The 20,361-nt window shown below is 48.1% G+C and overlaps 1 protein-coding gene across 1 annotated transcript; it reads left to right on the forward strand.

Moving 5' to 3' along the window:
• The first annotated feature begins 1,890 nt into the window (after positions 1-1,890).
• On the forward strand, positions 1,891-19,444 carry LRRN1 (leucine rich repeat neuronal 1). Its single transcript, XM_064433140.1, has 2 exons — positions 1,891-2,128; positions 16,522-19,444. Exon 2 carries the CDS (start codon positions 16,755-16,757, stop codon positions 18,903-18,905), a length of 2,151 nt encoding a protein of 716 aa, XP_064289210.1. The 5' UTR covers positions 1,891-2,128; positions 16,522-16,754; the 3' UTR covers positions 18,906-19,444.
• The last annotated feature ends 917 nt before the right edge of the window (positions 19,445-20,361 follow it).

The following is a 20,361-nucleotide window of genomic DNA, read 5'->3' on the forward strand; positions in this document are numbered from 1 at the left end:
AGGGCACCCTGGGAACCCGGCCAGAGAAGGGGGTGAAGACCAAGGTCAGGAGAAGGAGACGTGGGAAAGGTGTAAGTGAATAATTGCAAACTAAGGGAAGTGGGAATAGAGACCAGACAGAAACCCGGGAGAGAGCAGGAAACAGAACGCCTCAGAGGGCTGACACAGACAGTTTACATCCTCCAATTTCAGGCTCAAATGACTCTTGTGGGTCACAGAATCATGGAATATCCTGAGTAGGAAAGGGATCGTCCAGTGCCACCCCTGCCCTGCACACACACCCCAAATCCCACCCTGGGCATCCCTGGCAGTGCTGTCCAAAGGCTCTTGGAGCTCTGGGGCCGTGCCCATTCCCTGGGCAGTGCCAGCACCCTCTGGGAGTGAGTCCCCATACCTTTGGCTCGAGGTTTGCCTCTCTACAGAGCACAGAAACCCAAATGTTTGAGTCCTGACAGGCTGCAGAGCTTTCTCACAACATCTTTGAGCCACTTTGAATGAAGTTTAAAAACATTCAGAACCAGGATTTGACGGGCAGCTGGGAAATCACTCAGCAGGTTCATGCTCTGTCTTAGACACAGGTGATGTGTCCTGAGGGTGACACTGCTCATGCCAGCCCCAGTGACCTGCAGAGAGTGCCAGGGGCGTGCGTGCCACTGGAGGGGGCTGCTGACGGCCAAGCCCAGTGCTGGAACTCTTCACTCTTAACTCCAAAACCTAAGGATGGGAGGGCTGTTAACACTAAAGGTGAACAAGGAAGGTGCTGTTAACCCTCCAGCAAAGGATGGCAGGAAGGGATGTTCACCCTGGATGCAAAAAAAGGAAGGGATGATCACCCTGGATCCAAAGGAAGGGAGAAAGGCAGGAATGCTGCCCTGGATCCAATGGAAGGCAGAAAGGCAGGGATGCTCCCCGGATCCAAAGGAAAGCAGGGATGCTCCCGGATCCAAAGGAAAGCAGGGATGCTCCCCGGATCCAAAGGAAAGCAGGGATGCTCCCCGGATCCAAAGGAAGGCAGGGATGCTCCCCGGATCCAAAGGAAGGCAGGGATGCTCCCAGGATCCGAAGGAAGGCAGGGATGCTCCCCGGATCCAAAGGAAGGCAGGGATGCTCCCCGGATCCAAAGGAAAGCAGGGATGCTCCCAGGATCCAAAGGAAAGCAGGGATGCTCCCAGGATCCAAAGGAAAGCAGGGATGCTCCCGGGATCCGAAGGAAGGCAGGGATGCTCCCCTGGATCTGAAGGAAGGCAGGGATGCTCCCGGATCCGAAGGAAGGCAGGGATGCTCCCGGATCCAAAGGAAGGCAGGGATGCTCCCGGATCCAAAGGAAGGCAGGGATGCTCCCGGATCCAAAGGAAAGCAGGGATGCTCCCGGATCCAAAGGAAGGCAGGGATGCTCCCGGGATCCAAAGGAAGGCAGGGATGCTCCCGGGATCCGAAGGAAGGCAGGGATGCTCCCCTGGATCTGAAGGAAGGCAGGGATGCTCCCGGATCCAAAGGAAGGCAGGGATGCTCCCGGATCCGAAGGAAGGCAGGGATGCTCCCCGGATCCAAAGGAAAGCAGGGATGCTCCCAGGATCCAAAGGAAAGCAGGGATGCTCCCGGATCCAAAGGAAGGCAGGGATGCTCCCGGATCCAAGGGAAGGCAGGGATGCTCCCGGATCCAAAGGAAAGCAGGGATGCTCCCAGGATCCAAAGGAAAGCAGGGATGCTCCCGGATCCGAGCGGTGCCCGCGGCACCCCGGGCGCTCCGAGGCCGGGGGCGGGGCCGCTTGGGGCGGGGCCAGGCCTCGCCCCGCCCCCGCAGCCGGTGCCGCGCGCCGGGCAGCCAATGGGAGCGCGGCCCGTCAGCTGACCCGCGGCGCCTTCCCAGGTGCGCGCCGGCGGCGGCTCAGAGCGGGCGGCACCGCGCACCGGCACCGGCTCCGCGCCGCCGCTCCCGCCGTGCTGGGGGCGGGCAGCGCGCACGGAGGGACCGCTCCATCCCTCCCTCCATCAGCCACCCACCCACCCACCTATCCATCCACCCACCCACCCACCCATCGCTCCCCGCATCCCGGCGCGCTGGGAGCGCGGCGGCAGCAGCGGATGTGCAGCCCCGGGGGACAGCCGCGGCAGCGCCCGGCCGGCGGTGAGTGCGTCCTGCGGGCTCGGGGCAGCGAGCGGAGGCTGCGGGAGCGCCGCGGGTGCGCGGGCTGGGCTGCGGGCTGCGGGCTGCGCGCTGCGCTGCGGCGGTGTGCGGCGCGGCCCGCGGACGCTGCAAAGTTTGCGGCGGCGGACGCGCCCCCGGTGCCCCCCGGGGCGGTCCCCGCGGGCTGCGGGGCTTCGGGGGCTCCGCGCCGGGACCACCCCGGGGCCGCGGCCGCCTCGCACCTCCGGGGCTGCGGGGGCTCGGCTGCAGCCCCATCGCTGTCCCGCTGCTCTCCCTCGGGTGCTGCGCTGCTCCGCGGGCCGGTGTGCGGTAAATGGGGGGATCCGGGGGGGAGCCGGCGGTGCGGCAGCGCTGCCCGCGTCCCCCATTTGCATGCGAATGGGAGCGGATCCCGGCAGATGTCCTGCCTCATCCATTCACCCGGAGGAATGCGAGGAGACAAGGAGCCTTCAGTGTGACAATGGCCCTTCAGAGAGCGGCATAAAGGCGCAGTGTGAGCGGGGCCGCGGCTCCGCCGCCCTCCTCCCGCGGCCGCGGCTTTGTGCGCGGGGCGCTGCGGGACCGGTTCAGGAGATGCTCCGCGGGGTCCCCGCTGCGGCGCACCCGCCCCTCGGGGGGCTCTGTGCGAAGTCTGTTCCCCGAAAGGTGCGGGGAGAAGCGCGGGGCAGCGGCGGCTCATCACCCCGGGCCGGAGCTCCCCGGCCCGGCGGACAAAGGGACCGGCCCCGCTGCCGCCCCTTTGTCGCCCCTGTCAAAGGCTCCTTTGAGCTTGGGGCCGGCCCCCGGTCCCTGCCAGAGGAGGGACAGCAGCGAGGTGCATTGTGCCGGCGGCTCAGCCCTGCCGGGGCCGCACGACAGATGTTCGCCTGCGATTTTCGCTCTCCCCCCAAGTTATTCTCTCCCCCAGTGCTGGCTCGGGGCGCATCTCCCACCATTTCAGGCGATGGAAGGGAAAGTAGCAGAATTAAACTCAAAGTAGGCGATAATGTTATCCAAAGGTGAGAGATCACACGCAGGGTGCTTCTGTTCTTGTCCTGGAGCTGTGCGAGAGCTCCCGAGTAACGAGTCCCTTCCATCAAAACTAGTTTGGAAACCTTTAAGTCTTTTCCTTATGGAATTAAAGGGTCCCTATAAAAGGAGCTCAGTATTTCTGAAGATCATAACTTCTAGCCAACAGCTCAGATGTAGCCACAGGGAGATCACAGAGCTTTGAATGACCGAGGGCACACCCAGCATCCATCCCGCTGTTGTCCAAAGGATCCCACCAAACTGAGTCCCAAAGTCTTGCAAGTCGGAATTTAGATTAAAGGCAGACACACCGAGAGGGACAAAGCAGTGCAAAAGCTTCCCAGATGGGACTAATGAGGAGAGCCAGGATGAGTTCTGCTCTCACCCCCGGGCCAGGGCACAGCCCCTGGTGTCCCTGTCCCTCCTCTCTGCAGCCTCTGTTGTGCCTCTGCTCCGGGACAAGAGCTCCACTTTGACTTTTACCTCAGTAGTTAAAAGTTACCTGCACAACATTTTCTGTAGCCCATATAAAATTATCTCTCCCAGTAGGCATTTTGGACATTATTAGAGCAGTTACTGTGATGACCATAAAGCCTTTTCCATTTACCTAGAACAGACACGATAACACTACTGATCATTGAAGGAAATCGGATTTTGCATTAAGCTGGACAATTACAGAAGGATAACAACTTTTCACGTGAGCTGTGAAGGACCATTTTTACTGCCATAAATAATGCTGAGCCCGTCCAAATTCAGGCTGAAAAAAGAAACTTGTGTTCAGTCTGACCTCACAGAGAACAGCCCTGGCAGCTGGGGCTGCCCCTGGGTCCCTGGCAGTGCCCAATTCCAGGCTGGACAGGGCTTGGAGCACCTGGGACAGTGGGAGATGTCCCTGCCATGGCAGGGGTGTCCCTGGATCATCTTGAAGGTCCCTCCCAACCCAAACCAGGCTGTGATCCCACGATTCTCTGTGTGTATTTGGTTCCAGCTCGTGGAGCAGATGTGATAATTTCAGCGGGCAGTGGTTAAGCTCTCATCCCCATCCCCATCACCCATTCCTAATCCCCTGGTGCCCGGAGCCCGGCTCGCTGCAGGGGATGCTGCAGCCTTTGTCTCGCACCCGTACAGCAGCGTGGCACTGCAGAAGGCAGGGAAAACTTTTCCTGATCGGCGTGCTGGATTGCTGCTGCAGCCGGCTGCTGCCTGGCTGCTGCTGCCAGGGAGGGCGGCACATCCCTGCTCCGAGCCTTTTTTTGTAGGGACACTTAAAACACCTTGGATGAATCACAGCAGCGGTCAAGTACGGCTGCTGCTGCAGCCTGCACAGCTTAATATTCACTGGAAAGGGGATTTATTTGCATGATTGGGTCTGCAGGTTTCTTCTTGTTGTTGTTAGGGATGATGGAGACTCGTCCACGTTTAAACAATATTTTAAAATATTTTTTTAGTTTCTCTTATGAATCTTTTGAAGCTCTTATTTCTGTTAACCATAACGATGAGTAAAAATGTGGACTTTGTTCACAAAGCTCTGAGCCACATTATTTCTGTCTCTTTTGGAGCTGCTCCTCCCCCAGGTGAGTGACTTGCGTGGTCCCAGGTCTGGCTTTGTGTCAGGCTCAGACCAGGATCAGGCATCAGGAAAAAAAACCCCAAACAAACAAAACCCAAGGAGGAGAGTTAAGTGATGTTTATAGAACAGCTCTGGTTGAACAATATTTATTTTAGTTTATTTTCCAACCAGCAAAGTAGCAAGATGCTGCAAATATTTACAGAGCAGCCAAAATTTTCCAAAATAAAAATCCCTCTGTCTTCCTGTGCACTTTGTCACCACGGAGGTGCCTGTTCTTTGAAGCCCTGATTAATATAGATGAGTTGTAATTTTCTGACCAAGCCATCCTAGTTCACATATATTATTCCATTGGCAGACATGTGGTCCCCACAGCTGTCCCCTCATTTGTGTATGAAATGGAAACACTGGTGGCATTTGTAGGTTACCATAGCTACACGAACAATACACGTGTGAGGCTTCATCCTGCCAAGCTCCAGATTTTTTCCTGGCAGACATTTTGTAGACACAGAACTGAAGAAAATCTATGTAAAGTTTTTGGAAGCGCATAAATGCAGCCCTCCTGCTCTGTGTTTGCACAAGGCTCAGGGACAGCCAGCCTGCATTTCAGCCCCTCCACGGCTGATCCCTGCAGCCCCTTCCAGCTGGAGCTGCCAGCCTGGAGACCTGTGATGCTCCCAGCAGCCCAGAATTCCAGGTTGTGCTCCAGAGCAGTTAAATCATTGACAGAGTCAGGCCTTAAACACATCATTCCCAAAAATCATTTGTGAGTTCTACACAAAGGGGACTTTGGAGCTGGGATGGTTTTTCTGCTGACTCTGTGAGGAGGGTTGGCAGTGCCTGGAGGGCTCCTGGGAGAGGGGAGAGGTGGGAAGCAGCCAGAGCCCCATGCCTGAACAGAAATCCAAGGAAACCCACTACAAATATTCCCATACTCTGTTTTGTCTCTGCAATTAACGTGGGAAAGATGGGTAAGAGCAGAAAAAAATCAAAGAGCTGGCTTAGGAACTGGTTTTGTTGGTTTGTAATTAATTATTAAATAATGGTGTTTCTCTAAGATTTGGAGGGCCTAAGTTCTGCACAGGGAGCTCACAGGACCACTTTGATAAGAAACAGTCACTGCAGATGTGCTGGAGGTGCTCAGACCTCACCAGTCTCATTCTTTTCCTGCAGCTGAGTAATTAAGTTCTTCACTAATGGTCTCTGTAAGGTCAGAGCTGAACATGGAGGGCTGAGAGCTCCCCAGGTAAAAGTTCTTCTGAACCCCACTCTCTTAATCTTTGCTGCTTCAAACCCTGCAACTTTATTCAAATTTTGTTTTGCTCTTTAGATGTCGTCTTTCCTTTTTCTGTGTAGGGCACTGAAGAAAAAATACTGGATTGGCCTATTTTGGATTGGCCTAATTCTCCCCCTGGTGAAGGCAGGACAAGTCTGTGGTATCAGTGAGACAGGAATTAGTCTCTGCTCTTAACTTCTCCTGTAAAATATTTCCATAACTTCACCTTCTATGTCGTAAAACCTTAATTTGGTGTTACGAGGCAGCATTTCCCTGACATTCCATCTGGCTGAATTATTAAAGGAACAGGACCTGGTTTTTACCTGGAGCACAGTTGCTAAAGATGGAGTGTTTGCAGTGGAGTACTGCCTTTTTCTTCCCTTTTTAACTAACAGAACAACAAGGCAAAGCAAGTTTAGTTAACAGGCCTGAAATATTGAACAGGCTGCTGTAGTGAGAATGCACTGAAGTTATAAAAGTGCCAGGAGAAACAGCTCTTTCCCTTATTTTATTGGGTACAACAGCCTTCCTACATAATTTTCTCTCCTGAGGTGCTGCCCTTTACTCCTCAGTGGTCACACAGGGCAGTATTTCCCTGAACAATTCCCAAGCCAAAGCAGCTGAACGCGGAGGCAAACCTTACTTGGGGGTTTTAGTTAGAAACTTCAGAGGTTGTCAGTCGGCATCTCATTTCCAGGTATTTAATTTAACTAACTCTGGTGATTCCAGCAATTTGGGCATCTGTCAGCTTGCATTAGAGCAGGGCAACCAAGGGCTGCTGGAAGCCAAGCCCCCCTGAAGGGACCTGGCAGGGTGGCTCTGGGGAGGTGCAGCCCCCACCCTGCTCCTGTGGCAGAGCTGTTCTGGCCCTGGCAGGGAGCAGAGCCCCAGGTTCTTGGGGTGGGGGTCTCCTCTCACTCCAGAGGCACCCACAGCCCGTTCCTCACAGTGTGCTGGGAGCCAGAGCTGTCCCAGAGCAGCCCAGCTCCAGGGGATCCCAAAGGAGCCCTGGCTCTGGAGAGGTACATCCACCCCTGGGGACAGCTGGGAGCCACTGGGAGAGGCACATCCACCCCTGGGGACAGCTGGGAGCCACTGGGAGGGACAAATCCACCCCTGGGGACAGCTGGGAGCCACTGGGAGGGACAAATCCACCCCTGGGGTCAGCTGGGAGCCACTGGGAGAGGCACATCCACCCCTGGGGTCAGCTGGGAGCCACTGGGAGGGACAAATCCACCCCTGGGGTCAGCTGGGAGCCACTGGCTTCACCCCAAAAGCATTGGTTGGTGCCAAGCAGGGGGTGCCAAAGGCAGGTGTGGGATGGGAGAGCAGCACAGGTGAGCCTGGGACAGGTGCAGGGATGGGTCTGGCTCCTGGATTTGGGATCACTTGCCAGAAACACGCACATTTCAGCACCACACACCTTACAAGGTGAGGCTGGGAGCCAAACCAGATCCCTCCATGCTCAACAAACGCTTTTCCAAGTGCAAGAAGCTCCACCTGTGGCAAGGATAACCCAGAGCTCCAGCCCTGCCACTGGAGAGCTTCCCCTGAGGTCGCTGCCCCTTTTATCCACAGTTTTACCCTGTTCTGAAGGGAACACTCATGTCTGGAGAAGCCTTGTGGCTGGTTAAGTTCATGGGAGATGTTCCCTGGCTTCCCCCTCCACCCTGGAGCCAGATCACATCCTAAGGAACTTCTACAAAACACCTCAGAGTTATTCAGAGAGAATCCCCAAGCTTGTCCAAAGTTTGGTAGAATAACATTTTACCTTGTTTTAATAAAATATCAATCAAAGCTTGGATCGTCTTTTTGTAATTTGAAAATGTTTATCATTTATATAATGAATCCTTCATTTTCTGTTATTTCATGCATCATATCATTTATATGATTAAGCAAGTCCAAAACTATCTAATAAATTCATACCTTGCTAATGTGCTGCATACAATTACTGGGATGCAGATGAGCTACTGATTGGCCTTGTTAAATTTTTAAATTACAAATGATCCATCATTCTAACAGAAATAGAGTAAATATTGATAGTTCCAGAGAACCACCGGTGACTTGTAAATGCATTGAAAAATAACTTATCTTAGCCATAGGTGAACAAGCAGTTGCAAAAATGAAGTTTTTTATTTGCTGCTTGAAAACAGGTCTTTAAAATGGGTTCATTGTAGTAAAAGGCACCATGTAAAACCAGGTCAAGTATTTTTTTCTAAGTTCATTGACAAACCTGTTTTCTTTTCTCTTTCTGCCCCCTTTATGTACAAGGCTGGTTTATACAAATCAAACATCACCATGCCCAAATGAATCACTATAATTAGGTAAAGATTTTATCTATAAAGCACCAATAACTTAAAATTCTGAGAGGAAAAACTTCCTTTCTGCAACAGGCAGAAATTTTAGTACCCCTGTGTTTTGCAAGCACTGATGAAAGAGACAATCCATGGAAAACCTGGGATGTGGCCCTGAGCAGCCTGAGGACTGAAGCTCAAGGGACAGTTCATAGCCTGTTCCTAAACACACAGTACACTGAATAAGATGTGTTTTCTCTTCTCTTAACCTCATGAACGTCTCAAAGCAAGACTTTTCTGCATGGAGCAAAGCATCAGCATTCAGGTGATGCCTGAGACCGAGAGAAATGGTGAAACCCAGGCTGTGGGGTTCCCCACTCTCAGCTGACTGAGCTCCTGCCCTGATCACACAGCAATGGTTTTGGAATCAAACAGTGGTGGGGAACACATACTTCATGTAGCAGAAGTGCAGAAAGACTCATGGAAAAGGGGAGGTCATGGGATACAGCAGTGGAACTGGAGAGACAGAAAAGAGCCTTTTTCTCAGGTCTCAGTAAAGCCTTGGTTCAGAGCAGTTCCAAACCCAAATCTGTGGCCACTTAATGGAATTAGTTCTGTCCCTTCCCAGCTTGGTTGAGTTCCAGATCTTTGTCTTGGTGCTAACAGCCTTTCTGTTACATCTCAGCACCTCCCATGCTAAATCCATTTATTTTGTTAGTGGTATGCTCACAATCTTTCCTATCAGATCTTCCCCTATCAGCCAACTCAATAGATGGGTCTATTAGCATTTAAATATATATAGCTCAGAAACAGAGAATTGGATTTTGTAAGCATAAAACTCAGAAAAAAAATCAATAAAAGTCTGTTTTGTTCTAAGGGCTGAAGTCTGTGTCAGCACACTACATGTACAAACTGTGTAGATACAGATCTAGGCTAATAGTAAAATACAGTTTAATACTTAATCACTAATAATTGAAATGCTAACACATATTACAGCCACAGGAAACAGAATTATCAAAACAGAGTGTACCAAAGACCAGAAAAAGAACTTTTTTTCCTTGATTGAAGAATTGAAGATAAGCAATTGAAGCTCCATGCCCATATAATTTTTAATAACAAGCCTTCTGCATTCCCTACAGCCAGCACCATTGTGTTGATTTATAAATACCTCCAGAGCTCCTGACTCATTCTGGTTGGGATTTATCAGGCTCTGTTTGCAGCACAGGTTTTTTGGCACCCTCTGTGGTAGTAACAACCACGTACACGCCGGGGTCTTTCCCAACTGTGGGGGATCCTGAGTGACTCACAAAACTGGAGTTTGATCTAGAACTGTGTAGGAAGCAAAATAATCACACTGCCAGGAGCCAGTCAGCAAAAAGGGAGGAAAAGGATTTTCTGTTACTTCAGGAAAATCCTCTGGAGTTCTGGCAGCCCTGTTTCTCCTGGCTAAAAATATTCCTTGTGGGCTCCTTATTTTGTTATTATTAACACTTTGCTTCCACTGCCCAAGCTCCTTGGCTCTCAGAGTGGTCAAAACACAAAAAGGGAATTCTACTCCAAAATCCAGCCCAATCTCCACAAGCCCTTTGTCCTCTTTTTTTTTTAGATTTTTGTTTGGGTTGTGCTGATTTTGATAGATAATAAGGAGCAGAGATTTTCTGAGCTGCTCCATATGAAATCCTTTGGGGGAGGTGCCCCCTTGGGTTATTAGATGCTCAGATCCTTCCAGGGTCTGGAAGGTTTGGGTTCTGAGACTCCAAATATGCCAAGACTCAATCCATTTCTACTCTTTAAATATGGTAAGAAGCCAAAGCAGGATTTCTCCACCTTTGGTCTTCTTTCATTCATCAGCCAGCAGACACACAACAAGCAAAAAGTACTTGGAAAAGGCCTTCCCAAATTAGTTATGCTCTGGAAATTCTAGATACTCTACTAAAACCAACCAGGTTTCAGTTCTGCCTTGCATTTGAAATGGAGAGAGGGCTGGGGAAGGGTTAGGGTATGTGAGGGGGAAAGGAAAGCACACCCCAGGGGTTTGCCCTCCATCACCTGCAAGGGCTCAGGGACCTGGATCTTAACCTGGCAGTGGAATGGGCTGACTCTCAGAAATGCTGATCTAACCAAGCAACTTCCTCTTGGTGATGGAACCAGAACAGTGGTCCCAGGTGGGATTCTTCTGCATCAAACGGAATCAAAGCTTTGCCTTCACATTGAGCCCTTTCAGCAGGACATGAAAACAAGTCCTGGACAGCAGAACAGCCCATATTGTCCCAAACTCATTCATCGAGAGTAAGAAAGCTGATAATAATTTCTGTTCCTAGCATAAGAATATTCCTGCTGCACAAACACATCTCACCTTTCACGTTTCGAGCCATGAAGTGGTTTATGAGGTTTATTCTTTCCTAAAGCAAACAGCCTCTATAATTTGACAGCCCACTGTTTGGCAAGCCCCTGTTATTCCTGATGTTTCTAATATGACTGGTGAATGGTAATCTGGGCGAGATTTTCCATCAGTTGCCAGAAGCTGGGTTGCAATTCTCTGGTGGATTTGATGGGCCATCAATACCCAGTGGCTGCTCCCTGCAGGGGATCCAGCCCCTTGCACTCTATGAATGAAAACCATTTTTCCCTCTCCTGCAAATTTACTTCAATATTTTAATGAAAAATACTGTATCAGATGGGAGTCTTAAGAATAAGCTCCAATAAATTACAAATTTCCAGGCTGTAATATGCTGTTTCTGCAGCACAGACGTTATGAATAGGATGCTCCTCGCAGTTCTTTGGTGGAGATAAGAGTAGTATTTTTCAAAAGAACACAGATAAAGCATGCTAAGGTTGTCTCAAGATACAGCAATCACCTTTTCACCAGAGCTTTCCCCAAAATTAAACACAGACTTTATTTTGATGGAATGTGTGTACAGATGGGAAGAAAAAGTAGGCATTATTTGCAAGGAAAAAACCCTCAAAACTTTAATATTATAAATCCCTGAAGATGTGTTTTGAGGCTTTATACCATTATTACATGTCCTACAGGCCCTTGTTTCTGTATTTCCTTTTAATACCCAGCTCCCACGTTCAGATTTTTTTCAAGCTCCTTCAGCTGTCATCATTTCCAGCTTGATTTTTCTGCATTTTCCACAATTCAGACCTGTAAACAGCTTATTTCCTGATGACACTGGAGACTTTAAAAACCTCCCTATAAAAGGCTTATTATCAAGCATTATTCCTCAATATTTTTCTAAATACACAGGATTGCACTTCCTGGGAAAGGAGCCCGTTGCGTGGGCTGCCTGGAAATGTGCTGGTTATTAAACTGCAGCTTCTCTTTCCCCAGGATGCACAAGGTCACTGCTGCTCTTGACTGGAGTGACTTTAGTAACCTGCTTTTAGGCTGGGTTTAGTGCTGAGCTTACTGCTGGGATTTAGAGGCTGCTCCTGTTTCAGTGCCTGTCCCTCCTAAGCCCGGCCAGAGGTGCAGCTCAGCTGAGCACGGCACCAATCCCTGTTTTTTACCCAGGAAAACAGGGATGCACAGCTGCAGAGGCCCTGCTGAAGGGCAGGGCAGGGCAGGGCAGGGCAGGTTTTACCTCCAGCACACACAAAAGCCTTTCCTTGCACTTGCCCAGCTGCCCTAACCAGCCCAGCCCTGTGGGCCCCCTCACCTCCAGTGGTGTTTCCAGAGCTCCAGCCCAACCTCCAGCTGCAGGTCCCCTCTCCCAAGAGGCTCTTCCACAGCCACAGAACGGGTCAGGCTGGAAGGGACATCTGGTGCCACCTCCCTGCCCCAGCAGGGCCCTCCCAGAGCAAAGGATTGTGTCCAGATGGGTCTGGAGTGTCCCCAGGAGGAGAGCCCAGCCCCTCTCTGGACAGTGCTCAGTGTGTGGTCACTGCACAGGGAACTTCTGCCTCATGCTCAGCTGGAACTCCTGGGCACCAGTTCCTGCCCATTCCTCTTGTCCCATTGCTGAGGGACACAGCAGAGCCTGGATCTGCACTGCTCCCAGTCTGGATTCCATTTCCCAGTTCCACCTGAGCCCTCCAGTTCTCCCAGCTCTTGTTTAGGCAAGGACTCTTTGTGTGAGGACACGAGGCTTGACTCTATTTTCATTAGAAGGTTGATTTATTATGTTATATATTATACTAAAATACTACATTAAAACTATACTAAAATAACAGAGAGAAGAAGATCAGAAGGTTACTAAGACAAGAATAAAATAAGAATAAATAACAAAAATCTTGTGACTGCTCACAACCTTAGCACAGGTAGCTGTGATTAATTACTAATTGAAAATAATCTACATAGACGAATGAAAGATGTACCTGTAAACTTCCACAGCAGCAGATAGTTATTGTTTATATTTCTTTCCTGAGGCTCTCAGCTCCTCAGGACAAGAAAAATCCTAGCAGAAGAATTTTCACTAAAATATCATAGCTACAGCCAGCTGGCACTAACCCTGCTGCAGGGCCCTGGGCAGGGCTGTCCCACCCCAGCCAGGCAGGACAGCTTTTCCTGATGGGGATGGGGATGCAGGAGCTGCACCAGTCACCAGCAGAACAGACAATTTTCCAGCACACAGCCCAGGTACTGAGGCTCAGCCTGGGAAAGAGGGGAGGAACGGGGGAGCAGCGTGTGCTCCTGGCTCTCAGCAACTGCAGAATAAATTGCTTGTCTTAGCCTGAGGTAATTTCTTCATGTATCTGATCCTTCCAACTTCTACCTGGGCACACTCAGTGCAGGTGGCTGCCGACCAAAATCTGGGCTGATGCTACTGCAATATGAAAGAAATTCTGCAAGAATGAGCCACCTAACTGTGGAGAGGGAGGATTTGCTGTGGCAGCATCACTGCTTCAAAATGCACCCAGATATCCATGTGCAAACAAGATTGTTGCTCTTTTCAGCGAATTTTAATAGTGACCATTAATACAGTTGTCAGGGAAGTGACAACACTTTGTTTTCCTATTACCAAGCAAAAATGTGTAATATCTGTTCTTTTTAGTTGGCAGGTTAAGTGTGAACACTTCTAATGAACAGTTTATTTCGTGCTTGTCCCTTCATGTTTTCCTCTTCCTGCATTGGAGATTTAAATGTATTTTTTTTCTCCAATCACCCACCCAACCTCACTCTTTAAGAGCACACACCTTCCCACCCACCCTCTTTCCCAGGAAAACTGAAATGAAGGATCTTCTACTCCATAACCAAACACCTGCCCTCAGGATTTCTTAGGGCAAAGAAATTCTCAAGATTAACCATTTTTCAGAATTTAGGTGGGAAGGGAAGAGTTAGACATCCCCATGGCAGTTCCAGGATGGGAGGCAGGAATGATGCTCCTGTTTCTGCCCTCGGGGAACAGGAACAAGCCCCTGCCCCGGGCAGCTGCTGTGGGTTTGCTGGTGACAGAAATGTGGCTTTTTTTCTGCGCTGGGTACTGAGCAGTGCCACGGAAAATGCATTTAATTAGCTCGGAGTAAAATAATTCCCTCCATATCTCTCACATAAAATTAGCCATTATTTCTGCTGATATCAAGTTACCAGCTGTTACAACTGCTGTTGTGGGTTGGAACAGCAGAAAATATGAATCTAACAAATGAGAGGCAAGGCAGGGAATGCTAAAAGCTTTCCTTCACACCCTCAGTGTCTGCCACACCAAACACTGCAGAGCTGTGCTGCCAAGGCTGGAAAGCTGAGGATCCTGGGGCTGAGGGATGGCTTTTGGTGGCTGCTCTGCTGCCTCTGCAGCTTTGCTCAGGGCTGTGGATGGGGTTTTACACACCACAGGCAGCTCAAACCAAAGGCCATGGCTTGGGTTGTCCCTCCTGCTGTTGTCCCTGGGCTGGCACTCACACCAGCACAGCTCTGAGAGCACCTGGGGCTGCTCAGAATTTACTCTTGGATTGCCCTGCAACTTCATTTCCAGCTTCATCCAAGCTGCCCTGGGCTGGGAGACACTGAGGAAAGCAATGTGTGGGTTGTTTCTAAATTTGCAGTCAAAGAAAATTAAATCCATTTGCAGTAGAAAATAGCTACAGAAGACAACAAGCCACTAGGAACTTGTAAAATCATATATTTACAGTGATCATAAACCCAGAACTCTGGTCAATAAACCCACAAATGCCTTCTTAGCAAGGATGAACAATAACTGCAACGTGCTAGTAAGAGGATATAAATATTCAACAAAGAAAGATCGAATTTGATGTTTTTTGCAACATCTAGACACGCTCTTACATATTTTAAAAGAACCTTTGAAGTGTTTTTCAGGCAGTTTGGTTTCTAAAGCATTACATGATTCATACAGCTACATCAGGGCTAGAGCAGTAGTAAAGCATCATTAGGGCCCTCAGCTTTGTAAGGCTCCAGCTCCCTTCTCTTCCTTCATCCACGAGAAGCTGCAGCAGAAATTCCACAGGCAGGAATTTTGGGAGCAATGCTCCCTCGTTGCTGCAGAGCTGGAGCAGGGACATGTCCCAGTGTGAGGGGACAGCCCAGGGGCACAGCAGCTCAGGGCACCTTGCCTGGGGGAAAGCACCACCTGCATTATTCACTGCAAAACGCTGCCATTTGAAAATCTGCAATTAAATCAATTAAACTTCAGATGCCATCAATTTTCCTAGAACTGGCTGGCTTGGGTCAGCTACAAATGTGTTGCTGTGGAGGGAAGCATCCATCAGAGCCAGCACAGCCCAGCTCCCCCAGCCTCCTCATCACTCCACACTAACACACTCCCTACTGCCACAGGGCCATTAGGATTTCGTTTTTAATACAGTCGTAGTTCTTCCATCAGTGGGAAGTTATTTGGGAAGAAATGTTGGTCCTACAGTTGCTTTTCCCCCCTCCAGCAGAGTCTGCTCAGCTCTCATTCAAGTTTCAGCTATAAGACAGAAAATCTGACTCAACAGGGTCAAATGTGTCCTGGGTCCCATTCCTCTTCCCCTTCCTCCAAAGCACAACCACAGAAGGACAATATAAAAAATAAATAATGAAATTGCTGTTGGGTGTGTTCTACCTACAGCACTGCATCATAATCTAAAATAAAACAGTAATTTCATTATTTAATATGATCAGATTTAGAAGTAAGCATTGTACAAATGGGATTTCTGTCACCACTGTCCAGAGGAGTATTTTAAACCTATTTTAGGTGCTGTATTTAATTTTATTATTTTATTTAGATATTTTATATCTTTTGTGGGCTGTGACCTGGTTAGAGCTTTGCTGCATTCCAATTGAAGAAGATGTGATTTCATCACTGAGTTCTCTCAGATATCACAGAGTGGTTTGGGTTGGGAGGGACCTTGAAGCCCATCCAGTGCCACCCCTGCCACCTTGCAATGTCTCAGGTTTCTCCAAGCCCCATCCAAGCTGGCCTTGGACACTCCCAGGGATGGGGAATCCACACAGCACAACCTGATTATTTTAGTCATATAAAAACCCAAACCTTTTGTTTGAGAAGTCTCAACTGTACTCACCAGAGTGATTTTCAGAAGAAGGGAGAAGGAGAAAGATTTTACTAGATTTTCCTGGAATATGTGTTCAAAGCCTCACGGTACACCAGATGTTGTGAGGTGCCTGGACACAGCTGGGTTAATTTAAAGGCACTCTTGCATGAACCACTTCAGGCTAAGCAGACACAAATTTGGGGCTTACACAGCAATTTAGAATTGTGAACAGTTCATATGATCACAATGCAGTACAAACAGCTGAAATAAGGGCAGTACATTCATTTAATCAAATTTACTGTTATTGTTTGGTGCTGAGCTGGATTAAATCTAAGCTGTTATCTGGAACTGATTTGATTAACTCGGATAAATTTTGGCAAAGTTCATAAGCATTTAGCTTCAAACTTCTAAACCAGCAGTTTCCTGAGCCTTAATCCAAGCCTTGGGGACAGGGGTTGGGTGTTGATGCTCTCTGAGACCCTGCTGTGCTCACCAGCACATCCTCCACCCTCAGCATTCCCAAGCCATTCAAACTGCTCCTGCAGGATGAATCTGAAAGGTATCCATCCCAAAGTTTTATTTTTAGATAATTCACTCAGAGAGATTTCTCATGTAAACCCCAAGAAGGAGAGAGTTCAAACCCTACATAATTTACCTACACCAGTTTGGGATTTTTATGAGATTATTGTAAAAATAATGATTGTTTTCAGATATTTTCTTTCAAAGCTTGAAGAAACTAAATAATAGATGAACTATATATGAGCTGAGCATAACATATACCCTAATCTGCTTTCAGGACCATCTTCAGGCGCTGATTTACAGAAGATTCTAAAACACTGAGGAGCAGCTGAGAGTCTTCAGAGCATTTCTTAACTTCACTAAACTCAGAAAATCTACTTTCACCTTTCTGGATGTCCAAGCCTTTCACCTTAAACGTCAAGCTTTACGTTTTCTGCCTGACAGGGGATCACCCTCTTCCTCCGTGGGGATTTTAGGGGGTTGGGGAGCTGACCCCCCTCGCTGGCCAGCATGGCAAAGGTTAGAGTTGTTTTAACTGTGTGCCAGTTGGTGCTAGAATTGTTAATGAATTCATTAACTGAGTCTTCCATACAGAGCAGTGAATGTCCACAGCTTTGTGTCTGTGAAATCAGGCCCTGGTTTACACCACAGTCAACCTACAGGGAAGCCACCACAGTTGACTGCAACGACCTCCGGTTAACAAAGATCCCCAGCAACCTCTCCAGTGACACTCAAGTCCTTCTGTTACAAAGCAACAACATTGCAAAGACCACAGACGAACTCCAGCAGCTCTTTAATTTAACAGAATTGGATTTTTCACAAAATAACTTCACAAGTATCAGAGACGTGGGGCTCTCCAACCTCACTCAGCTCACGACTTTGCACCTGGAGGAGAACCAGATCACAGAGATGACTGACTACTGCCTGCAAGACCTCTGCAATCTGCAGGAGCTCTACATAAATCACAACCAGATCAGCAGCATTTCTGCAAATGCATTCTCTGGCCTGAAAAATCTTCTGAGATTACACCTCAACTCCAACAAATTAAAGGTTATAGACAGCCGTTGGTTTGATTCTACTCCCAACTTAGAGATTCTCATGATTGGAGAAAACCCAGTGATTGGAATACTTGATATGAATTTCAAACCACTCTCAAACTTAAGGAGTCTAGTTTTGGCAGGTATGTACCTCACAGACATTCCTGGTAACGCGTTGGTAGGCTTGGATAGTCTTGAAAGTCTCTCTTTTTATGACAACAAATTGGTAAAAGTTCCTCAGCTTGCACTTGAGAAAGTTCCCAATTTAAAATTCCTGGATCTCAACAAAAACCCAATTCATAAAATTCAAGAAGGGGATTTTAAAAACATGCTCAGACTGAAAGAGCTTGGGATCAACAACATGGGAGAGCTCGTGTCTGTCGACAGGTACGCGCTGGACAACCTGCCTGAGCTCACAAAGCTGGAAGCCACCAACAACCCAAAGCTGTCTTACATCCATCGCCTGGCGTTCCGCAACGTCCCCGCCCTGGAGAGCCTGATGCTCAACAACAATGCCTTGAATGCAGTCTACCAAAAGACCGTGGAATCCCTCCCAAACCTGCGGGAGATCAGCATCCACAGCAACCCGCTCAGGTGCGACTGCGTCATCCACTGGATCAACTCCAACAAAACCAACATCCGCTTCATGGAGCCTCTCTCCATGTTCTGTGCTATGCCTCCAGAATACCGGGGACAGCAGGTGAAGGAGGTGCTGATACAGGATTCAAACGAGCAATGTCTTCCAATGATCTCTCACGAGACCTTTCCCAATCACCTGAACCTGGACATCGGCATGACGGTGCTGTTAGATTGCCGGGCCATGGCAGAACCTGAGCCAGAAATCTACTGGGTCACTCCTCTGGGCAATAAAGTCACTGTGGAAAGCCTCTCTGACAAATACAAGCTGAGCAGTGAGGGCACCTTGGAAATCTCCAACATCCAGGTGGAGGACTCTGGGAGATACACCTGTGTGGCACAAAACATAGAGGGGGCCGACACGAGGGTCGCCACCATCCGGGTGAACGGAACGCTCCTGGATGGCACCCAGGTTCTGAAGATCTACGTTAAACAAGCCGAATCCCATTCCATCCTGGTTTCGTGGAAAGTCAACTCCAACGTCATGACCTCCAATTTAAAATGGTCATCGGCCACAATGAAGATTGACAACCCTCACATCACCTACACCGCCCGGGTCCCAGTGGATGTCCACGAATACAACCTCACGCATTTACAACCCTCTACAGATTACGAAGTGTGTCTGACAGTGTCCAACATCCATCAGCAAACACAGAGATCCTGTGTCAACGTCACAACCAAAAACGCGGCGTTTGCACTGGATATTTCTGACCAGGAAACCAGCACAGCCCTGGCAGCGGTGATGGGATCCATGTTTGCTGTCATCAGCCTCGCCTCCGTCTCCGTTTATATTGCAAAAAGGTTTAAGAGAAAAAACTACCACCACTCATTGAAAAAATATATGCAAAAGACCTCTTCAATCCCCCTGAACGAGCTCTACCCTCCACTTATTAATCTCTGGGAAGGTGACAGTGAAAAAGACAAGGATGGCTCTGCAGAGACCAAGCCGACCCAAGTCGACACATCCAGAAGCTATTACATGTGGTAACTCAGAGGATATTTTGCTTCTGGTAGTAAGGAGCACAAAGACTTTTTTGCTTTATTCTGCAAAAACGACGAGTTGAAGACTTTTGTATTTTTGACTTTGCTAGTCCGTGGCAGAGCGGCGAGGACAGGTGGATATTTCAGGATTTTTTAGTATAGCGTATCGCAATGGGTTGACACAAATGGCAGCTTCACCTAGCTTCCACTCCTCTGTTTATTTTATTCTTTTTTCCTTTTTTTTTTAATTTTTTTTTTTTTTTTTTTTAGTTATTGTGCTAAACTTAACACTGTCCTAACTCCAGTGCTGAATAAAGAGAAGGAGGGGCTGGGTGAGCCCGTGTTCCCCACAGCCATCGCGGGGCAGGATCACCGAGCCAACCTCAGTTTTGGACCTGCAGTGAACTAGGTGTGTGACCCTGGTCTGAGGACTCTACCCCGAGAAAAAGAGACCCTGAATGGTGTTAGTTGACTGTACTGTAATGTTGTATCAACTGATTTGAATGGTTTTTGACTTTCAGCAATGAGTTTTCTTTTTTATTATTATTTTTGTAGTAGTTGAAGGCTTAGGTAAAGCTAACAGGCAATAGGAATAAGTACATCCAGTTTTTTAATGTAACAGACTAAATGTTAATTGTTCTTATTCTTTTTATTCTATTTAGTAGACACTTTTGAAGAATTACTAGAGTTTTGTTGTGTTTAAATCACCAACACACGGTGTTTAATGAAGGCAGAGCTATAATAAATTTAGTTTTGTTCTGATGTTTTTAATTTAGACGTCACAATAATGTATTGGGTTTAGATGTCACTAGTTTGACTGGTGACCATGTTTTGACATAAAATATATCCAAAATGTTATATAAAAAATATCACGGGGTTTTTTTCTTGATGAAATGAAGTTCCAGGTTCAGGTTTTTTATGCATTTATGTTAATGGCAGTGTTTTCTCTGCAATAGAGGCAAAATATGGGAAATAATTTATTGAGAAAAACGTCTCAGCATGGCTTTTGGACTGAGAGTCACATGCAGAATCAAAACTGTTTGGCATAGGGTACACAGCAAGAAGAACTCAGAGTGTGTAACAGGACATTTTCCTTTTTGTATACTTTTCTCTTTATATTTTGAGCTAAGATAGAAATGAAGCTGACATTTAGCTGTCATTACCATCAGTTAGGACAAAAAAAACCTCAGTGCTGCCAAACTGAAATAAACCAGTTGAATCTTGGAATATACTTGAAAAGAAACTTATTTGGATTAATGTTCCTCCAAAAGCAGAAATTAAGATTAAAACTACCAAGACAGTTACGTTTGGTCCAATACTGAACTGTATTTTTTACAGGCTTAAAATGAATCCATATTCTGAGTATTTTCCTGAATTACTGTGGTAAAAGAGAGCAGCAGTTCTGTGTGCACTGGGTACAATATAAAGGCATCATTTACAGTTGAACCTACAGAAGCATTGTG

Source organism: Passer domesticus, chromosome 9, assembly GCF_036417665.1.
Source record: "Passer domesticus isolate bPasDom1 chromosome 9, bPasDom1.hap1, whole genome shotgun sequence".
Taxonomy (NCBI): Eukaryota; Metazoa; Chordata; class Aves; order Passeriformes; family Passeridae; genus Passer; species Passer domesticus.

Bases quoted from the DNA above. Each gene is read 5' to 3' on its own strand.
- LRRN1 (XM_064433140.1), top strand. From the start codon at position 16,755: ATGGCAAAGGTTAGAGTTGTTTTAACTGTGTGCCAGTTGGTGCTAGAA.